This window comes from Anarrhichthys ocellatus, unplaced genomic scaffold (assembly GCF_004355925.1).
Source record: "Anarrhichthys ocellatus isolate YVR2014 unplaced genomic scaffold, GSC_Weel_1.0 scaffold86, whole genome shotgun sequence".
NCBI classification, from domain to species: domain Eukaryota; kingdom Metazoa; phylum Chordata; class Actinopteri; order Perciformes; family Anarhichadidae; genus Anarrhichthys; species Anarrhichthys ocellatus.
In genome coordinates, this window is record NW_022280116.1 from 386,582 (window position 1) to 401,085 (window position 14,504).

A 14,504-nucleotide genomic window follows, 5' to 3' on the forward strand; every position below is an offset into this window, starting at 1 on the left:
CAGCTCAACACCCATTGTAATACAGGACCTCTCAGTGGTGTGTTCACAGTCTAATCCCTGGCCACGGACCAGATAAAAACAAAAGCAAACAGAGCAGGCGGGGTTGTCTGGGTGGTCCCGATTCAAACTGACAGCTCATAAGGCAAATAGGCTGCTGGATTTTCTTTTGTAATGCCACTGTATTTATAGAGGTGTTAAAATAGCAGGAAAGTTAAAAATATAGGATTTTGTAAAAGCTGGCTCATTATTAGAGCTTTCAGGTTGACACCTGATATTCATGTGAAACAAACAACATGCAACTGCTCAACTTTAGAATCCGCAGCAGCTGCAGGGACATAATGAGAATGTTTCACTTGACCATCAAAATAATATATTTTATTATGACTTTTATTATGACTTTTTGTCATTTACGACTGAATGTATTAACCCACCACTAACATGACACACAAACTCAAAGAAATTTAATAATATCTTGTTCTTCTGCATTTATTTCTCCAGTTTCTAACTTTACATATTCAATATATTTGGGTCACTACAACCATTTTTAAACAGCAACATTCTTGGCTAATTAAGACGTTAAACTCCTTCCCCTGAGGAACTGATTTTTAAGTCATTCAGAACTGAAATGCCAGCTGACAATCAATATAACCTGTGGTCTGTTGATACTGAAATGTGAGTTCAATCGGGCAGAGACAAGTGAATGAAGTATAGTTTATTATAACAGATAATATGTGATAATAAAGTCTTGACAGAAAGCCTTTGGTTCTCAGACAGCTCAGGGAGATTTTTAATCTTGGGGCGTCCATCCTGAGCAGCAGGGAGATAAATCCCCCCCCCCACAGGGTCTGACATTGTCTGAGGAGGCTGATGAAATGATGAACCGGGTGGATCCTCAAATACTGGGCAGTGATGTGGAGGCTGACAGCGCCAAACAATGACAGAAGGAAATTATGGGTGAGCATGCGTGAGAGGAGTGAATGGCAGGATGTATGACAAAGACACTAAAGGCCCAAGCATGGAAAAGAAAAGTCTTCCTGACTGAACTTACGCTAGAGCCTCATTTATAAATAAAGTTATTGTGACGAGGAATGCCTGGAAACATGAACTGAGTAGAAGGAAGAGAGAGGCTTTGTGTCAAGGTCTTGCAGAAGTAATTCATTTCCTTAAAGCTTTACTGTATATCCGCAGATATACTTAAGACTGTGCCTCACAAGGGTAACCATTTAGTTATTCTGTCAACGTCCTCCACAATCAATAAAGATTCATTTTGTTTTGGTTTCTTAGCTATTTCATCTTCACAACTTTTCACAACCTACGTGTGTTGGTTAATTAGAGCACATGAAATGGCTGAGGGACAAAGAATGACATTTGACCTCTGCCCAATGCTCCAGGCCGACAACGTGCTGATTAGAGTAGCCTGTGGTCCGACAGATGGAAAAAGAGACTTTAAATGGACACGGCTGGGTTATATTAGGAAACTTTCCCTTTTAGTCAGCGCTGAGAGCAGGTAGATGGGTGTGGGGTCACCAGGTTGCACCAGTGAGAGAGCGGCCAAGCTCAGTTTAACATTTGTGGTGGGAGGAGCCTACTTGATAACCCTGACGACATTCCTGCTCTCCAGTTGGAGCTCTTAATCTTAGTTCTATGGATGACTGGCCAAATGCAGATTGCGCTGAGACATGCAGTCAGAAGTTAGCCAATATATGAGACTTGAATGATCACAACTTGTTTTTAGTAAAGTATTTATTAAGAATTGTGGTAATGAGTAACTTTAAAATACTCACTAAAAAGTAATTGGCTGTTCCAAGTAAGTTTGTTGATCTTGATCTTTTGTAAAGTCGAAAAAACTTCATCATCAGGACATCTACAACTATTTTTTTTTCTTTTTTATTCCAGTATGTTCCAGAGGTGCAGTGACCAAGACTGCCGCTGCCCTCCACTGGACAAATCAAGTCAAAAACAGCAGGTTTAAAACAGATCATAAAAACAAGGGCAGAATATGAAACATCTATCATCTCCATAGATTCGGCAAGCACAAGCCAATGTACTGTAAGAGTCTGGGTCTGTTCCAAGAATCAAGCCCGGTATTCATCAAACTGCTAAACGTGAAGTGAAAGATATTAAAATCAGTGACTTTGAATGCCTTTTGCACATTTAAGAAAGTGTTAATCCTCTTTCTTTTGACTTAAAATATGTTTAATATCAATAGAGCTCTGGAGGTGTCTAGTTGAGGTCTTAGATGGCTCCCATACATAGACAGAGCAGATGATGCACCTTTCTTCAGATGTTTTTGAATGACTTTATTGTCATTGTATCTGTCAAATGCTCTGCTTTAGAAAGTCTGTTACAACCTGACATAAACAGGATTCAGTCGTAGAGCAACATCATGATGAAAAAAGGCAAGGATCTATGAAAAGGTCTTAAAGTGTGTTCACTAAAAGGTGATACCTTGGCATCAAATACTAGATATACCTTCATACCAACAACAATGTTCTTTCTATCCACAAATGTAATTTCAGATGTCAGCAGTCTTCCAGAAGTCACTTTTTCCATTGGTGTGTATTGGGCTTTCAATATCTGCTATCCACAATTGCATTTTTGATATCTAGAATGAACGTTCTGGGTACGTGCAATGCAATTCTTACTCGGAAAAACTCCCAGATATCCTTTTCCAGATATCCATAAAGTAATTTTCTATATAAGATAAGATAAAATAAGATAATCCTTAATTAATCCCGCAGTGGGGACATTTACAGGATTAAAGCAGCATAGTGGATATTGCAAACAAGAGATATAGTAAAGAAACAAGATCACAACAAGTATTATAAATAACTAAATAAGTAATAAAACAGTAAAGAAAGTTAAATGAGTAAAAAAGTAAAAAAAATCTACAATAACTAAAATATTATATATACAGACAGAATAATTGTAGTATTGCACAGTGTATTCATATTGCACAGATTTTTAGTGTTGTTAGTGTTGTGTGGTCTACTGGGAGCACAGCTGGTTGTGCAGCCTGACAGCAGCAGGAAGGAAGGACCTGCGGTACCTCTCCTTCACACACCGGGGGTGAATCCCACCCCATGCGCCCCGCATGGGGTGGGAGTTGTTGTCCATCAGGGATGATAGCTTAGCCATCATCTGCCTGTCTCCCACCACCCCACCGTATCCAGTGGACACCCCAGCACACTGCATGGCCTTCTTGATAAGTTTGTTAAGTCTCTTCCTGTCGGCTGTCGAGATGCTGCTGCCCCAGCAGACCACTCCATAAAAGATGGCTGATGCCACCACAGAGTCGAAGAAGGTCCTCAGGAGTGCTCCCTGCACTCCAAAAGACCTCAGTCTCCTCAGCAGATATGGGAGTATCTCCAAGTAGGGATTCTATTCAGATACCCAGAATGCTCATTCTAGATATCAAGAATGCAATTGTGAATAACTGATATTGAAAGCCCAATGCACGACAATGGTTAAAGGGAACTCATTTTTCGTAGGATACGGGTCAAAATTCTCCTCATCACAGACAAAGCCCTCCATAAAATAGCCCCCTACGTTTCTGAGCTCCTGCTCCGACACGCTCACATGTAACCTCAAAACCGCAGACGGCAGAACTGCACTCAAAACTCACCTTTTTAAATCTGCTTTTAAACTGCGATTCATTGTTGATGCAATGTAATTGTCTTTTTACAGTCATAATAGTCAATAATTTGCTTCGTTTTCATTGATATTGCTTTTACTGTTTGTGTTTTTACCATGTAAAGGGCCTTTGAGTACCTTTTAGAGCGCTATAACGATCAAATATATTATTATTATCATTAGGAAGAACAAATTTGTGGATATCTGAGATCTTTTTGACTAGGATGAATTAAATTTAATATTTATGCAATTTAAATTAAATCTTAATAGACTATATATCAAGTCTATTAAATGTTAAAATGGCTCCTTATACTATTTGAGGACATGTCACCATCAAATCATACCAAGTGCTTTGCTGTTACATTATCAGCTTTGATCTGCAGGTTCAACCTAAAAACATCCTGTCACATCTAACTGTGAGATGAAAAATAAAGGTTTTGAAAGAAACATTATCTATGATTCACCAACTTCCCTTAAAGCGATGCAACTTCCTAATAGAGCATCAACGATACCACCAGCAGCACACAAAGGACACAAGGACCTCTACCAAAGCCAAATAGCTTTATTCTTGTCAATCTGTGTGCAACAAGACCGCAAGGATGAAGCTACAACTTTTGATCCTTACTGTTTTGCGGTTTTTGGTTCTAACCAATCAAGAAGAAGAGGAAAAACAGGTAAACGATGGGACTTTCTCAATTTGTGTTATCCTCAGGTTGTAGTTAGTGTGTTAAACTATCATGCAAATTCCAATCACTCATTCAAATTAGTGGTAAACATGAGCAAATAACAAAAGACTTATACATTAAGCTAAGAAATTATAACATTTATTTTTTTGCCTTTCAGTATAATTGCACGGTGAACATGTGCTATTATGATAGAGTGATGTATAATTCTGTTGTCTAAAATGATTATATTAAGCTAATTTGAACGGAAAAATTCACGTTGGTTTGGAGGTTCAACTAGTTTAGGAGGCAATATTGAACTTTCTTTCAAACTAAGTTATGTCAATTTTTTAACTAATAAAGCTGCATCAAGCTATTTCATACAGCAGTCAGCCAGGAAAGTCTATATACAGTACATATATACAGTACGCAGCGCTTATTTGGTTTCTCACTGAGATTTGGATAAGAAGATACCATGTCATGTCTAGCCAATCATGGTAAAGCGACAGCCAGCAGCTCGTTAGCTTAGCTTATACCACAAAGTCTGAAAGCAGTTGTCTGACCTTCAAAGGTAACATTTAACTCTTGTAAAGAGAAGGGAAGTGAGCGTATTTCCCAAAATGGCAAACCATTCCTTGTGTTTTTTGATACCTACTGTATAAAGAAGATACCCCACCAGTGACCATTACTAAATTACTACTACTACTACTTTCAATAATAATAATGATAATTTGGGCAATAGGGTAAAACTTCATCTTAATTTGGTCGGATGGCACCGAAGATCTTTACAGTTTTAACAGTATTTTTCTGTTCTCTATTGCCGCTATGGCAACTGTCTACTGGTACTTCTTCTACTACTGCTTGTAAACTGTATGACTTTGTTTTTATTTAGCAGCTGACAACAGAGGAATTTTACATGGAAGCTTTCTTCAACAACTCCAGTCACAATTTCACATTTGAGTACGACGATGACCTGTCTGCTCCTTGCAGTGTAACGGTGCCTGGATTCAACAGCTTGGGCCTGATGATCACCTACATCTTCGTGTTCGTCCTCAGCGTGGTCGGCAACAGCGTGGTTATCTATGTGCTTTGCTCCATGAAGAAAGTTAGAGGTAGCACAGATATCTATCTAATAAACCTGGCGATGGCCGACCTTCTGTTCTGCCTCACCCTCCCGTTCTGGGCCGTCAATGCTCATTCCGGTTGGATCTTCGGCAACTTCCTGTGCAAACTCCTGTCAGGCTTCCAGGAGGCCTCGGTATACAGTGGTGTCTTCCTGTTGGCATGCATCAGCGTGGACCGCCACTTCGCCATCGTGAGAGCTACGCGTGCCCGCCCCTCCCACCACCTGTTGGTTAAAGTGGCGTGCGCTGTGGTGTGGCTGGTGGCCGGAGTGCTGTCCTTACCCGGTGCCATTCAGAAGGAGAGCATGAGCCCTGAGGAAATGGGCCAGAACATTTGCTATGTAAACCTAACTGGCGAAAGCAGCGACCATTGGCGCGTCGGCATGCGTGTTCTGCGCCATACGGTGGGCTTTTTCCTGCCACTGGTGGTGATGGCCATCTGCTACGGCTGGATTGTGGTGACGCTGTGTCACGCGCGCAATCAACAAAAGCACAAGGCCATACGCGTCATCCTGGCGGTGGTGTTAGCCTTCATTCTGTGCTGGCTGCCATACAACATCACCATGCTGATTGATACGCTCATACGAGGCGAATCCATTGCGTCGGGGACATGTGAAACGCGCTACATAGTGGAAGTGGTGCTGGATGTGACCCAAGTGTTGGCCTTCATGCACTGTGCGGTGAATCCGGTGCTGTACGCCTTCATTGGCGAGAAGTTCCGTAACCAGCTGCTCTCAGCTCTTTACAGACATGGGCTCATCAGCAAGCGGTTCCACATGGCTTACAGGAAGGGCTCAGCCAGCAGCGCAGGCAGCGTCAGATCTAGAAACACCTCGACCATGTAAATAAAAGGGAGGAACAGTTGGCCTGTCCAAAGAAAACCAAATCCACCTGTCCACGCCGCTGAAGGTCACTGTTTTACAGGGGTTTATGTGCCAAAGTAGGCCGGGAGCAGTAACATCCTTTGACTTTAGAGGGGCTGCTAGATTACCATAGACCTGCGCCAGGCTAGCTGTTTCCCCCTTCTTCCAGTCTTTGCTAAGCTAAGCTACCCTTACTGAATAAACAGATCTTAGAGTGACGTTTTCTCAAAAAATTAAAAAAAACAAAAAACAAGCTTTTTTCCTAAAATGTCAAACGTCATCCCCTAATGTTAATTACCCTAACAAGTAATACATGGGTGGAACATGGATGTTCATGGTTCACATGTCTGGTACTCAAGTTAAAGCTTGGGAGTATTTCTATTGCCTCTCAACAACTATCAACATGGCAACCGCTGCAGCTGCTCGCAGCTAACGGTGCTAACAGCGCCAACAGTGCAAACAACGCGAAAAAATAGCAACAGTGCTGACAGAGCTAACAGTGTTAACCTGAGGGGGAACCGGAGTGTGGGCTTCTGCAACAATGCCGCCATTTTCAGATGTAGCCAGTAGGGCACACTCACGTGCACGAACATGCACTAAAAGCATGCACGGCTGGCACGGCTATGTCAACAATGCAAGGAGAAGCTCGGATTACAACACATACAGAGGGTAGACATTACGCCATTATATTTTTACACAGCAAAAAGTTGCTTGCTGCTATAACAATGCTCTGAATCCTGTATATTGCACCTTTAAAATTGAATAGTCACTCCAAAGCTTCAGCTGGATGTCTGCTTTAGTATCCTGTCTCAATCAAAATGTGTACCCTTTAGATTGAGAAGGCAACATATATATATATGGCTATTAATATATATATATATATATATATATATATATATACGCCATCCAATTAGTTAATGAGAAAGCTGAAAAGCCATTGACTAAAAATGTTGGCCTATACTTTTTCAACTTTGAGAACGGGTCATTCATTGACAATGTATTGTTAATTCTGTACATTCTTTATGAAAAGAAATCCGTTCAAGTCCTTTACGATGTAATTTCCATGTGTTTTTGATTCTGAGACAATGTGGACATGACTGGAGAGCCATCTTCTTATTTTACCATCTTTTAATTTGAACACTGTGAACTTCTTTTTTGTCCTTAAGCAAAACAATAGTTAAAAATAAAAAAGTATTTTTCTCGTAATCAGATATCTTAATCTTTCAAACAGGAAGAGGTGGTGACATCAGCAAAAACAAGGTACCATCTGTCTCTTTGATGAATGCTTTTCATTTGTGCACACCTGTGCAAACTGCTGGGGAAACGTTACATTGTTCTTTATAATCAGTGCTGTGATCTTAAAATGCTGTATTTTCTCATTGTCCAGTAACCTTTTTTCTTGCATACGTAAGAAATGCATCATCCTGATGTGTACCTTGATCACATGAATGTTTGTGCACGTGCACGTAGTACATGTGCATTGGGTGCTTGTGCATATCTGTATCTGAGTGGGTGGCCCTGTGGCTAATATAAAGATCAAGAAGGGGGTGAGTGTCTGCATTAGAAAGTGTGCGGCTGCCATGATTGCAAAACAAATGACATGGAACGGATGTTGTCACATTGTCTAATGATATTAACTATTATGGTATTATCCTATTATTCTCAGCTGTTTCTCCAAAACTCATACATACTCTTTCTAATAGTTTATAGTGTCCAGAATTATTTTAAACGTTTGTCTGAAATGCAATTTCTAAGATATATAACATGTAGGGTATTCCCATTCGTCAAATATGCAGTATAGCTTTTATAAAAAATGGCATAGTGCAAAAAAAGGAGTACTGGTTGTGAAAGCAAATGAACTGTGTACTTATACTTGGAATCTAATAAATTCTGAAATCTAAACTATGCGTGGTCTTTCCTCAGTCAAGTTGTGTGACACTTAAATAGTTGATTTCTTTAAATAATTCTCCAAGTTATGTATTGCATTAGTCTAATTGTACTGAGGAGCAGCAGGTCCTCTGGCGTGGAAAAATAACATGTATATGGTAAGATTTCTCCAAGCAATAAGTAAAAAGTCATAAGTTTCACACTGAAACTTTTGGTTTTCGACAGCAATTGTGGAGTTCTTTGGTTAGAAACCTGTTTCTGTTACTCTAGCCAATGCTTTGTCACGCTGTCCATGTTCTGTCCATGTTCCTGTTGTATTTGTGTTCTGGTGTTCTGCTGATTATCATAGTGACTGTCAAATTCACCATGTACAAGGGCAGGGGTTGCACAAAAAAATGCAGTTTGTAGTAGTATGCTAACACAAAAACACACACGTAAAAAGCTAAACTAAAAAATGTCAAAAGAACCGAAAAATCGAATTGATCTATTTAACAAAAAGGCAAAAAAAAACAACACACACTGACCAAATGTGTGTAATCTTTAGTGAGTAGCTGTAAGTGGATGAATGAATGAGTTAAATAGCTTTTTTATGATGGGAAATAACTGGGAATACTTGAAACCTGATCTCAAATGCACTCTCAGAGACTGACCAGGTGAACAAAGTTGTGATCAGGCAGCACACGTCAGTATTTATCGTATGAAGTTCTATTGTTGGAAGGTAGTATATTTGCTCCGTACAAAGAAAAGTGAAAAGAGATGATGTTAAAAAATGTCCACAAGTTCGCTTTATATCTGATCAAAAAAGAAGAAATAAATAGAGGAAGACAAGTATGGTATTTAGCAATGATTTTTGGACCATTTTTCTAGTATGACAATTCATTTTTATTTCTACTATTTAATATATGTGTGCCTTTTTATGTTGTGCTCTGTCTTTTAAGACAGTCTATTTTAATTATTGTTGTTATTATTGTTGTGCAATATTACTATTATTATCAATTACTAAAAATGGCAAAAAGGATCTTTTGACAACAAAACCAAATTAGGTTAATTTAAATATAAATATTGTAATGCAGTGGTTTGATACCAGAATCAGCCCGTGCAACAGTGTTAAAGTTTGAAATCACTTAACTCTCAACCTTCAAAGTACAATATTGTCAGTAGGCCTATCTTATCTACGTTCTCATATGAGGTGAAGTCAGGCCCCTCTGCCAGAAGATGGAGCCACTTTCCACCAAATCACTGAATCATTTACCTTTATAGTGCGGGACATCGTATGTTGTTAAATGCTTACTAGTACATAGAGATTAGTGACATCAGTTAATTATGCTACACAGCTCCGGTGGCAACTTTGACGTGAGCAGAGGTGTAATTAGCCAGAATAATGGAAAACACCTGCGAGGGCAGCGCTGGGGGAAGATTCAACACCTTTCTATTTATTTGTTATTTATTTGAAGGAGCTCATTTTGACACGTTACAATATGAAACGTGTTAAATAACAGTGCTCACTAAATAAAACTGCCCACGTGAGTTTTGGATTGGACCAAACACACACAATACTCAATTTTAACTTCCCGGATGAGATTTTAAAACGACCCGTTCCCCAGTGGGCGTGGTCAAGTCTGTACGTATGCGGATATCACGTTTCCATAGTAACAGCATAGCCGCAGCTCGTCTGTTGACTGAATCTCTGCGGTAGCTAACGTAACTAGCGTAACTAGCCGATAATGAACTGCGCTAAAGTGGCCTGCAGATGATTTGTTGACCACTGAGCTAGAGCGCTTCCTTCAGGAGCATTAAGGTAATCCAAATGCATAATAAAGTGTGATATTCCCGAGCTAATGCCTGAGGTTATCCTCTTATAGCAAAGAAGGTAACGCTAGCGCTCGGTTCAGAGCTACTGAAAATGTTGACAGCTTTAACTCTTGACCGACGCAGTAATGCTTCAGTTTTCTTTTCAAAATAAATGCCCAGTTTACTAATGCCAGCTACTTTGTTTGATAGCGAGCAGAAAAAAGCACCGTCTTACACCTATTTATGATGTTTTCCAAACTAATATTTTAGGGACCCATCTGTAAATGTCACATGAGTCTATAGCATTGTTGAAACCGGGATATTACGTTAAAAGAAGATTATATGTGGTGCCCGTTTGAGTTTTGTAAGTCGTATGTATTGAAGAAAGTACTGTAACGTTATAAATTACGTATATTGATGTGAACATTTTACATCCATGTGATTTCCACATCATTGTTGTTTTTACCACATGCCCCCCGGGCTCTGTGAGACACTGGTTTACTCAGTTAATATTTATCACGTGAAGCTGTGGTTTGCTAAGGTTAGTGCTTTTTATGTCATTAAGTGGGTGTTATGGTAGCAACCAAACACGCCATTTACTTACTTTGTTTTAACTCTAAACCATAGCTGGAAACGTGCCTGCTTTAATTTTGAAAGGAAAACCTACTACCGGAAGTCATAATGCAACAAACAGAGATAACTTCCCTCTGTTATTTTCAGCCATGTTTCTATAGCGAGAATACTAATGGTAACATTTTTTGTTTTTTTAGTACAGTATGCGCTATAATTACTGTAACGTCCCGTAGGAAGGAGAGTCTACAGGTGGAGATACATTCAAACCTGCACTGAAAAGTATTTATCTAGGTTTTACGTCTTTGTTATTAGCCAACTCACGTTTGTTAGCTAGTTAACGTTGACGTGAAACACTTCACCGTTATTCATGCGTTTGCCTCGACATGTAGCAGTGTAGCCAGTTGTTTAATTGTTGGTCTCCAGCAGGGTGTGAAGGATGTCTAATGACCTCGCGGGTGTGTGGGAGGTGGCGCTGAGTGATGGAGTCCACAGGATAGAGTTCGAACATGGCACGACCACCGGAAAGAGGGTCATCTACGTCGATGGAAAGGTATGGATCACGAAACGTCAAAATACAACCAAAAAATGTTTTATTTATTTATGAATGACAGCAGCTTTTCATTACTGATTTCTACACCGGACTACAGGAGCTACTGAGACGGGACTGGATGTTCAAACTTGTGGGCAAGGAGACGTTCAACGTGGGCAAATCGGAGACCAAAGCGACCATCAACATCGACGCAGTCAGCGGGTTTGCCTACGAGTACACCTTGGAGATCGACGGGAAGAGCTTGAAGAAGTACATGGAGAACAGGTCGAAGGTCACCAGCACCTGGGTCCTCAACTTGGACGGCACCGACTGCAGGGTGGTCCTGGGTGAGCCTCTCTGTGATCGCACTGTCCTCATCAGGTTGGATATTGGATACCTGTTTTAGCATAATAGTGTGAAGTCTGCCCCGTCAGAACTTCCCACTGATATTATGCTGGAGCAGAGGTTAAGCTCTTCAACAGCTTTAAGCTAACTCTGTCATCCGGGCAAGTTAATCCTTCTTATGGTTACACTGCTTACAGTCGATCAGGCGGCATGCCACACATAAGGACTACTGTACATTAGCGTGCAATAAGTGTCTATGAAACTCAACAATAAAAACAAACAAACATGTTATTAATTCACTTAATTCAAAATATGTCCGACAACTTTCAAATTAACCTCTCGGCCACATAAAAGTCACATCTGAACTTGAGATGCTGGAGAATAGTTCATTGGTAATGCATGTGGCTGTGAGAGAGCTGTGTGTTATCAGGGATATGTTTTATTCTATGCATGATTGCAAATTGTCACATTACAAACAGGGGATGACTCCCGTAACATTCGCTCTTTTGAGATCGCTTATTCCTCCTCCATCATGAGTTGTTGGTCGGTTACACCACCACAAAGTCGAGTGAGTATCTCTTCATGGTGAAACACAAGGGAGGGGTTCACTTGAAACCACGTTTAAATGGTGATGCATTCATGTTATTATAAAGCGGCATCGTGGTTCTATTTTTCATACTTTATATTTATTATTTTACCAAAAAACAAAGATAAGATAACGTATGATGATAAGCCTTTTATTGATACCCAGAGGGGAAATCCAGGTGTTCTTGCAGCACAAAGACGGATAAATAGAGAAAGTACACAAATAATTAATTCATTAGAGGTATATCAAATAAAAATAAATAGAAATAGAAACTAAACAAGAGTAATTGAAGTCAATATTTCATAGTGGCATAGTGGCGTGATTAGTAGCAGCAACTTTGGCATGTTATAGTACACTGCATGTAAACAGAGTACACCAGAATTATGTATATTATGATTCAGTAATGATACTTGTTTGTCTGTATTAATACCGATTTTTATAAGAAAAAATACCATCCTTAAATAAGTGCATCTTAATAAATACATTTGATGAGGATATTGTACACAGGCATAGTCATTACTTAGTAACATATGAAGTCCAAAATATAAAGCCTCCTACGACAGATACACACATTATAATACATGCATTATAACTTTATTCATACATTCATAAACAACTGGGGTCACAAACAGATGCTTTTCAACAAAAGATAAGAAAATATGACGAATTGCTCATTTTGTAGGTGCTCATTTTTTTTTTTTTTTGTGATTTCATTCAGTGCTGTGATTTCAGATGATTTGAAATACAGTAACTATTATTATCTTGATTTAGTTTCAGTTCAAGTTACCCAATCAAAAGATATGTTTTGCTTTGAAAGCATCAACTGAAATACCATAAACCAGAATGTATTCAGAGTTGCACAGATAGAAATGTGTGAATACACTGATTTACATTGACCACATGTCTCCACCACTGGCAATTCAATGTTGTTTTTAAAGAGGTTAATAATCAACAAATTGTCTCCAAATAATCTCAGTTGTTTATAAGATTAATTCAAATGTATTCGTATATGTTTACAACTTTAACTACGATAATGTTTTTCAAAAGGAGGTGGATTATTCTGGGTAGATGTTCTATTCGTAGGTGATCTATCTGTCAGGGGAAGCCTGCAAGTGATCCACAGAGAGAGCTAAAAACCAGAGCGTTGCTCTCCTGCTTGTTGTTCTGGGACACCACGAGGTGATCAGATAAACTCAAACATTCTGCTGCCTCACAGCCTGACAAACAAACGACTGAAACGTGCCTGTGCCGTAGCCGGATCAATAAAGACGGACTTGTTCAGCAACTGTTAACCGGCAGTCACATCACATTATTTATTGCCCAGCAGTTGGCATGATTCAGTGTCTGTTTACTTTCTTTACAGAGAAAGACACGATGGACGTTTGGTGTAACGGGCAAAACATCGAGACCGCAGTAAGTACAACGGGAACTGAATTTAAGAAGTCAAAATGTTAAAACAGTTGTGTGTACAAAGTCAGAAATACAGATGCCGCAGACGACGTGGAACTGAACCGTCTTTCGTCCGCTTCCTTCTGTCTCGCTTTCCACCCGCAGGGGGAGTTCGTGGACGACGGCACCGAAACACACTTCACGCTGGCAGACCACAATTGCTGCGTGAAGGCCGTGAGCAGCGGGAAGCGGCGAGACGGCATCATTCACACGCTGCTCGTGGACGGCACGGAGATAGCCGAGTGCACGGAGTGACCGCGCGTGCACGTGTTGTACGAGAGAAGGGTTCTGGGTGCAGTGACTTGGTGGATGTGTAGAGTAGCGGGGGGGCATTTAAAAGCTGTTGGGACTTTCAGGGACCAACTGCGCAGAAATGTGAGCTTGTTATGTTTGCATGTAGGAAGAGTAGAGGAGGGCAGGACCTGGGTGCAGTCATACATTTCAGCCACAAAAAAGGGATTTACTGTTTCAAAAAAAATGTATCTTCACACTGAAAAACTTTTTTTTTGGGAGGTGCAAACTGTGATTTTTATATTGATGAACTAGTTTCAGTAATATTATCAGCATTAGAGGCCAGATGTGCCATTATTTATCTATCTCAGCCGGGCTCGGTCTGTCAACATGAGCAGCTGGTCGTAGAAAACCACCACACACACACCTGCAGATAACCGGGAAACACTCTCACCGTGCTCAGCTTTCTTATGTCGGTAGGAGGATTAAATACCGGGAAATGAAACTGTTTCCTCGAATGTAGCTTGTGCGTGATCCCTGTTTGGTCCTATAGTTGACGTGTCACATGGTGTTTTGTGTGACTGGGTCAGCCGGTTGGTAATACAGTAGTGTCATTAGTTTTTAGCGGCCCGCTAGGCTACGTCGTCGCCCATTGGAATGGCTGCAACCGTTCCGTAGACAATCATTCAGAAGCGGCATTGTTGCCTGTAATGAATCATGTGCACAGCTGAAATAAATCACCCGCTGATAACCAAACGTACTCCGTCACCGTCAAGAGATGTGTGGGCTTCTGTTTGTGCTGTCAAATTATGTCTCTTTGTTTTTTTTATG

At 40.2% G+C, this 14,504-nt stretch overlaps 2 protein-coding genes across 6 annotated transcripts; both read left to right on the forward strand.

Moving 5' to 3' along the window:
• Window positions 1-4,232: 4,232 nt before the first annotated feature.
• cxcr2 (chemokine (C-X-C motif) receptor 2) lies at window positions 4,233-6,264 on the forward strand. Its single transcript, XM_031875102.1, has 2 exons — window positions 4,233-4,307; window positions 5,191-6,264. Exons 1-2 carry the CDS (start codon window positions 4,233-4,235, stop codon window positions 6,262-6,264), a joined length of 1,149 nt encoding a protein of 382 aa, XP_031730962.1.
• A 3,568-nt stretch (window positions 6,265-9,832) lies between these two features.
• On the forward strand, window positions 9,833-13,977 carry faima (Fas apoptotic inhibitory molecule a). 5 transcript variants are annotated; one of them, XM_031875035.1, is made up of 5 exons: window positions 9,833-9,967; window positions 10,957-11,083; window positions 11,181-11,409; window positions 13,357-13,406; window positions 13,548-13,977. In XM_031875035.1, exons 2-5 carry the CDS (start codon window positions 10,970-10,972, stop codon window positions 13,695-13,697), a joined length of 543 nt encoding a protein of 180 aa, XP_031730895.1. In that variant the 5' UTR covers window positions 9,833-9,967; window positions 10,957-10,969; the 3' UTR covers window positions 13,698-13,977. The 5 variants fall into 5 exon arrangements, with proteins under 5 accessions (XP_031730895.1, XP_031730896.1, XP_031730894.1 ...); XM_031875036.1 differs by having other exon boundaries at window positions 10,960-11,083; XM_031875034.1 differs by lacking the exon at window positions 9,833-9,967 and adding an exon at window positions 9,978-10,812.
• Window positions 13,978-14,504: the final 527 nt, after the last annotated feature.

Coding starts and splice junctions, on each gene's coding strand:
- cxcr2 (XM_031875102.1), top strand. CDS start 4,233: ATGAAGCTACAACTTTTGATCCTTACTGTTTTGCGGTTTTTGGTTCTA. Junction 4,308..5,190: donor AAGAAGAAGAGGAAAAACAG/GTAAACGATGGG, acceptor TTTATTTAGCAG/CTGACAACAGAGGAATTTTA.
- faima (XM_031875035.1), top strand. CDS start 10,970: ATGTCTAATGACCTCGCGGGTGTGTGGGAGGTGGCGCTGAGTGATGGA. Junction 11,084..11,180: donor TCATCTACGTCGATGGAAAG/GTATGGATCACG, acceptor ACCGGACTACAG/GAGCTACTGAGACGGGACTG. Junction 11,410..13,356: donor CGACTGCAGGGTGGTCCTGG/GTGAGCCTCTCT, acceptor CTTTCTTTACAG/AGAAAGACACGATGGACGTT.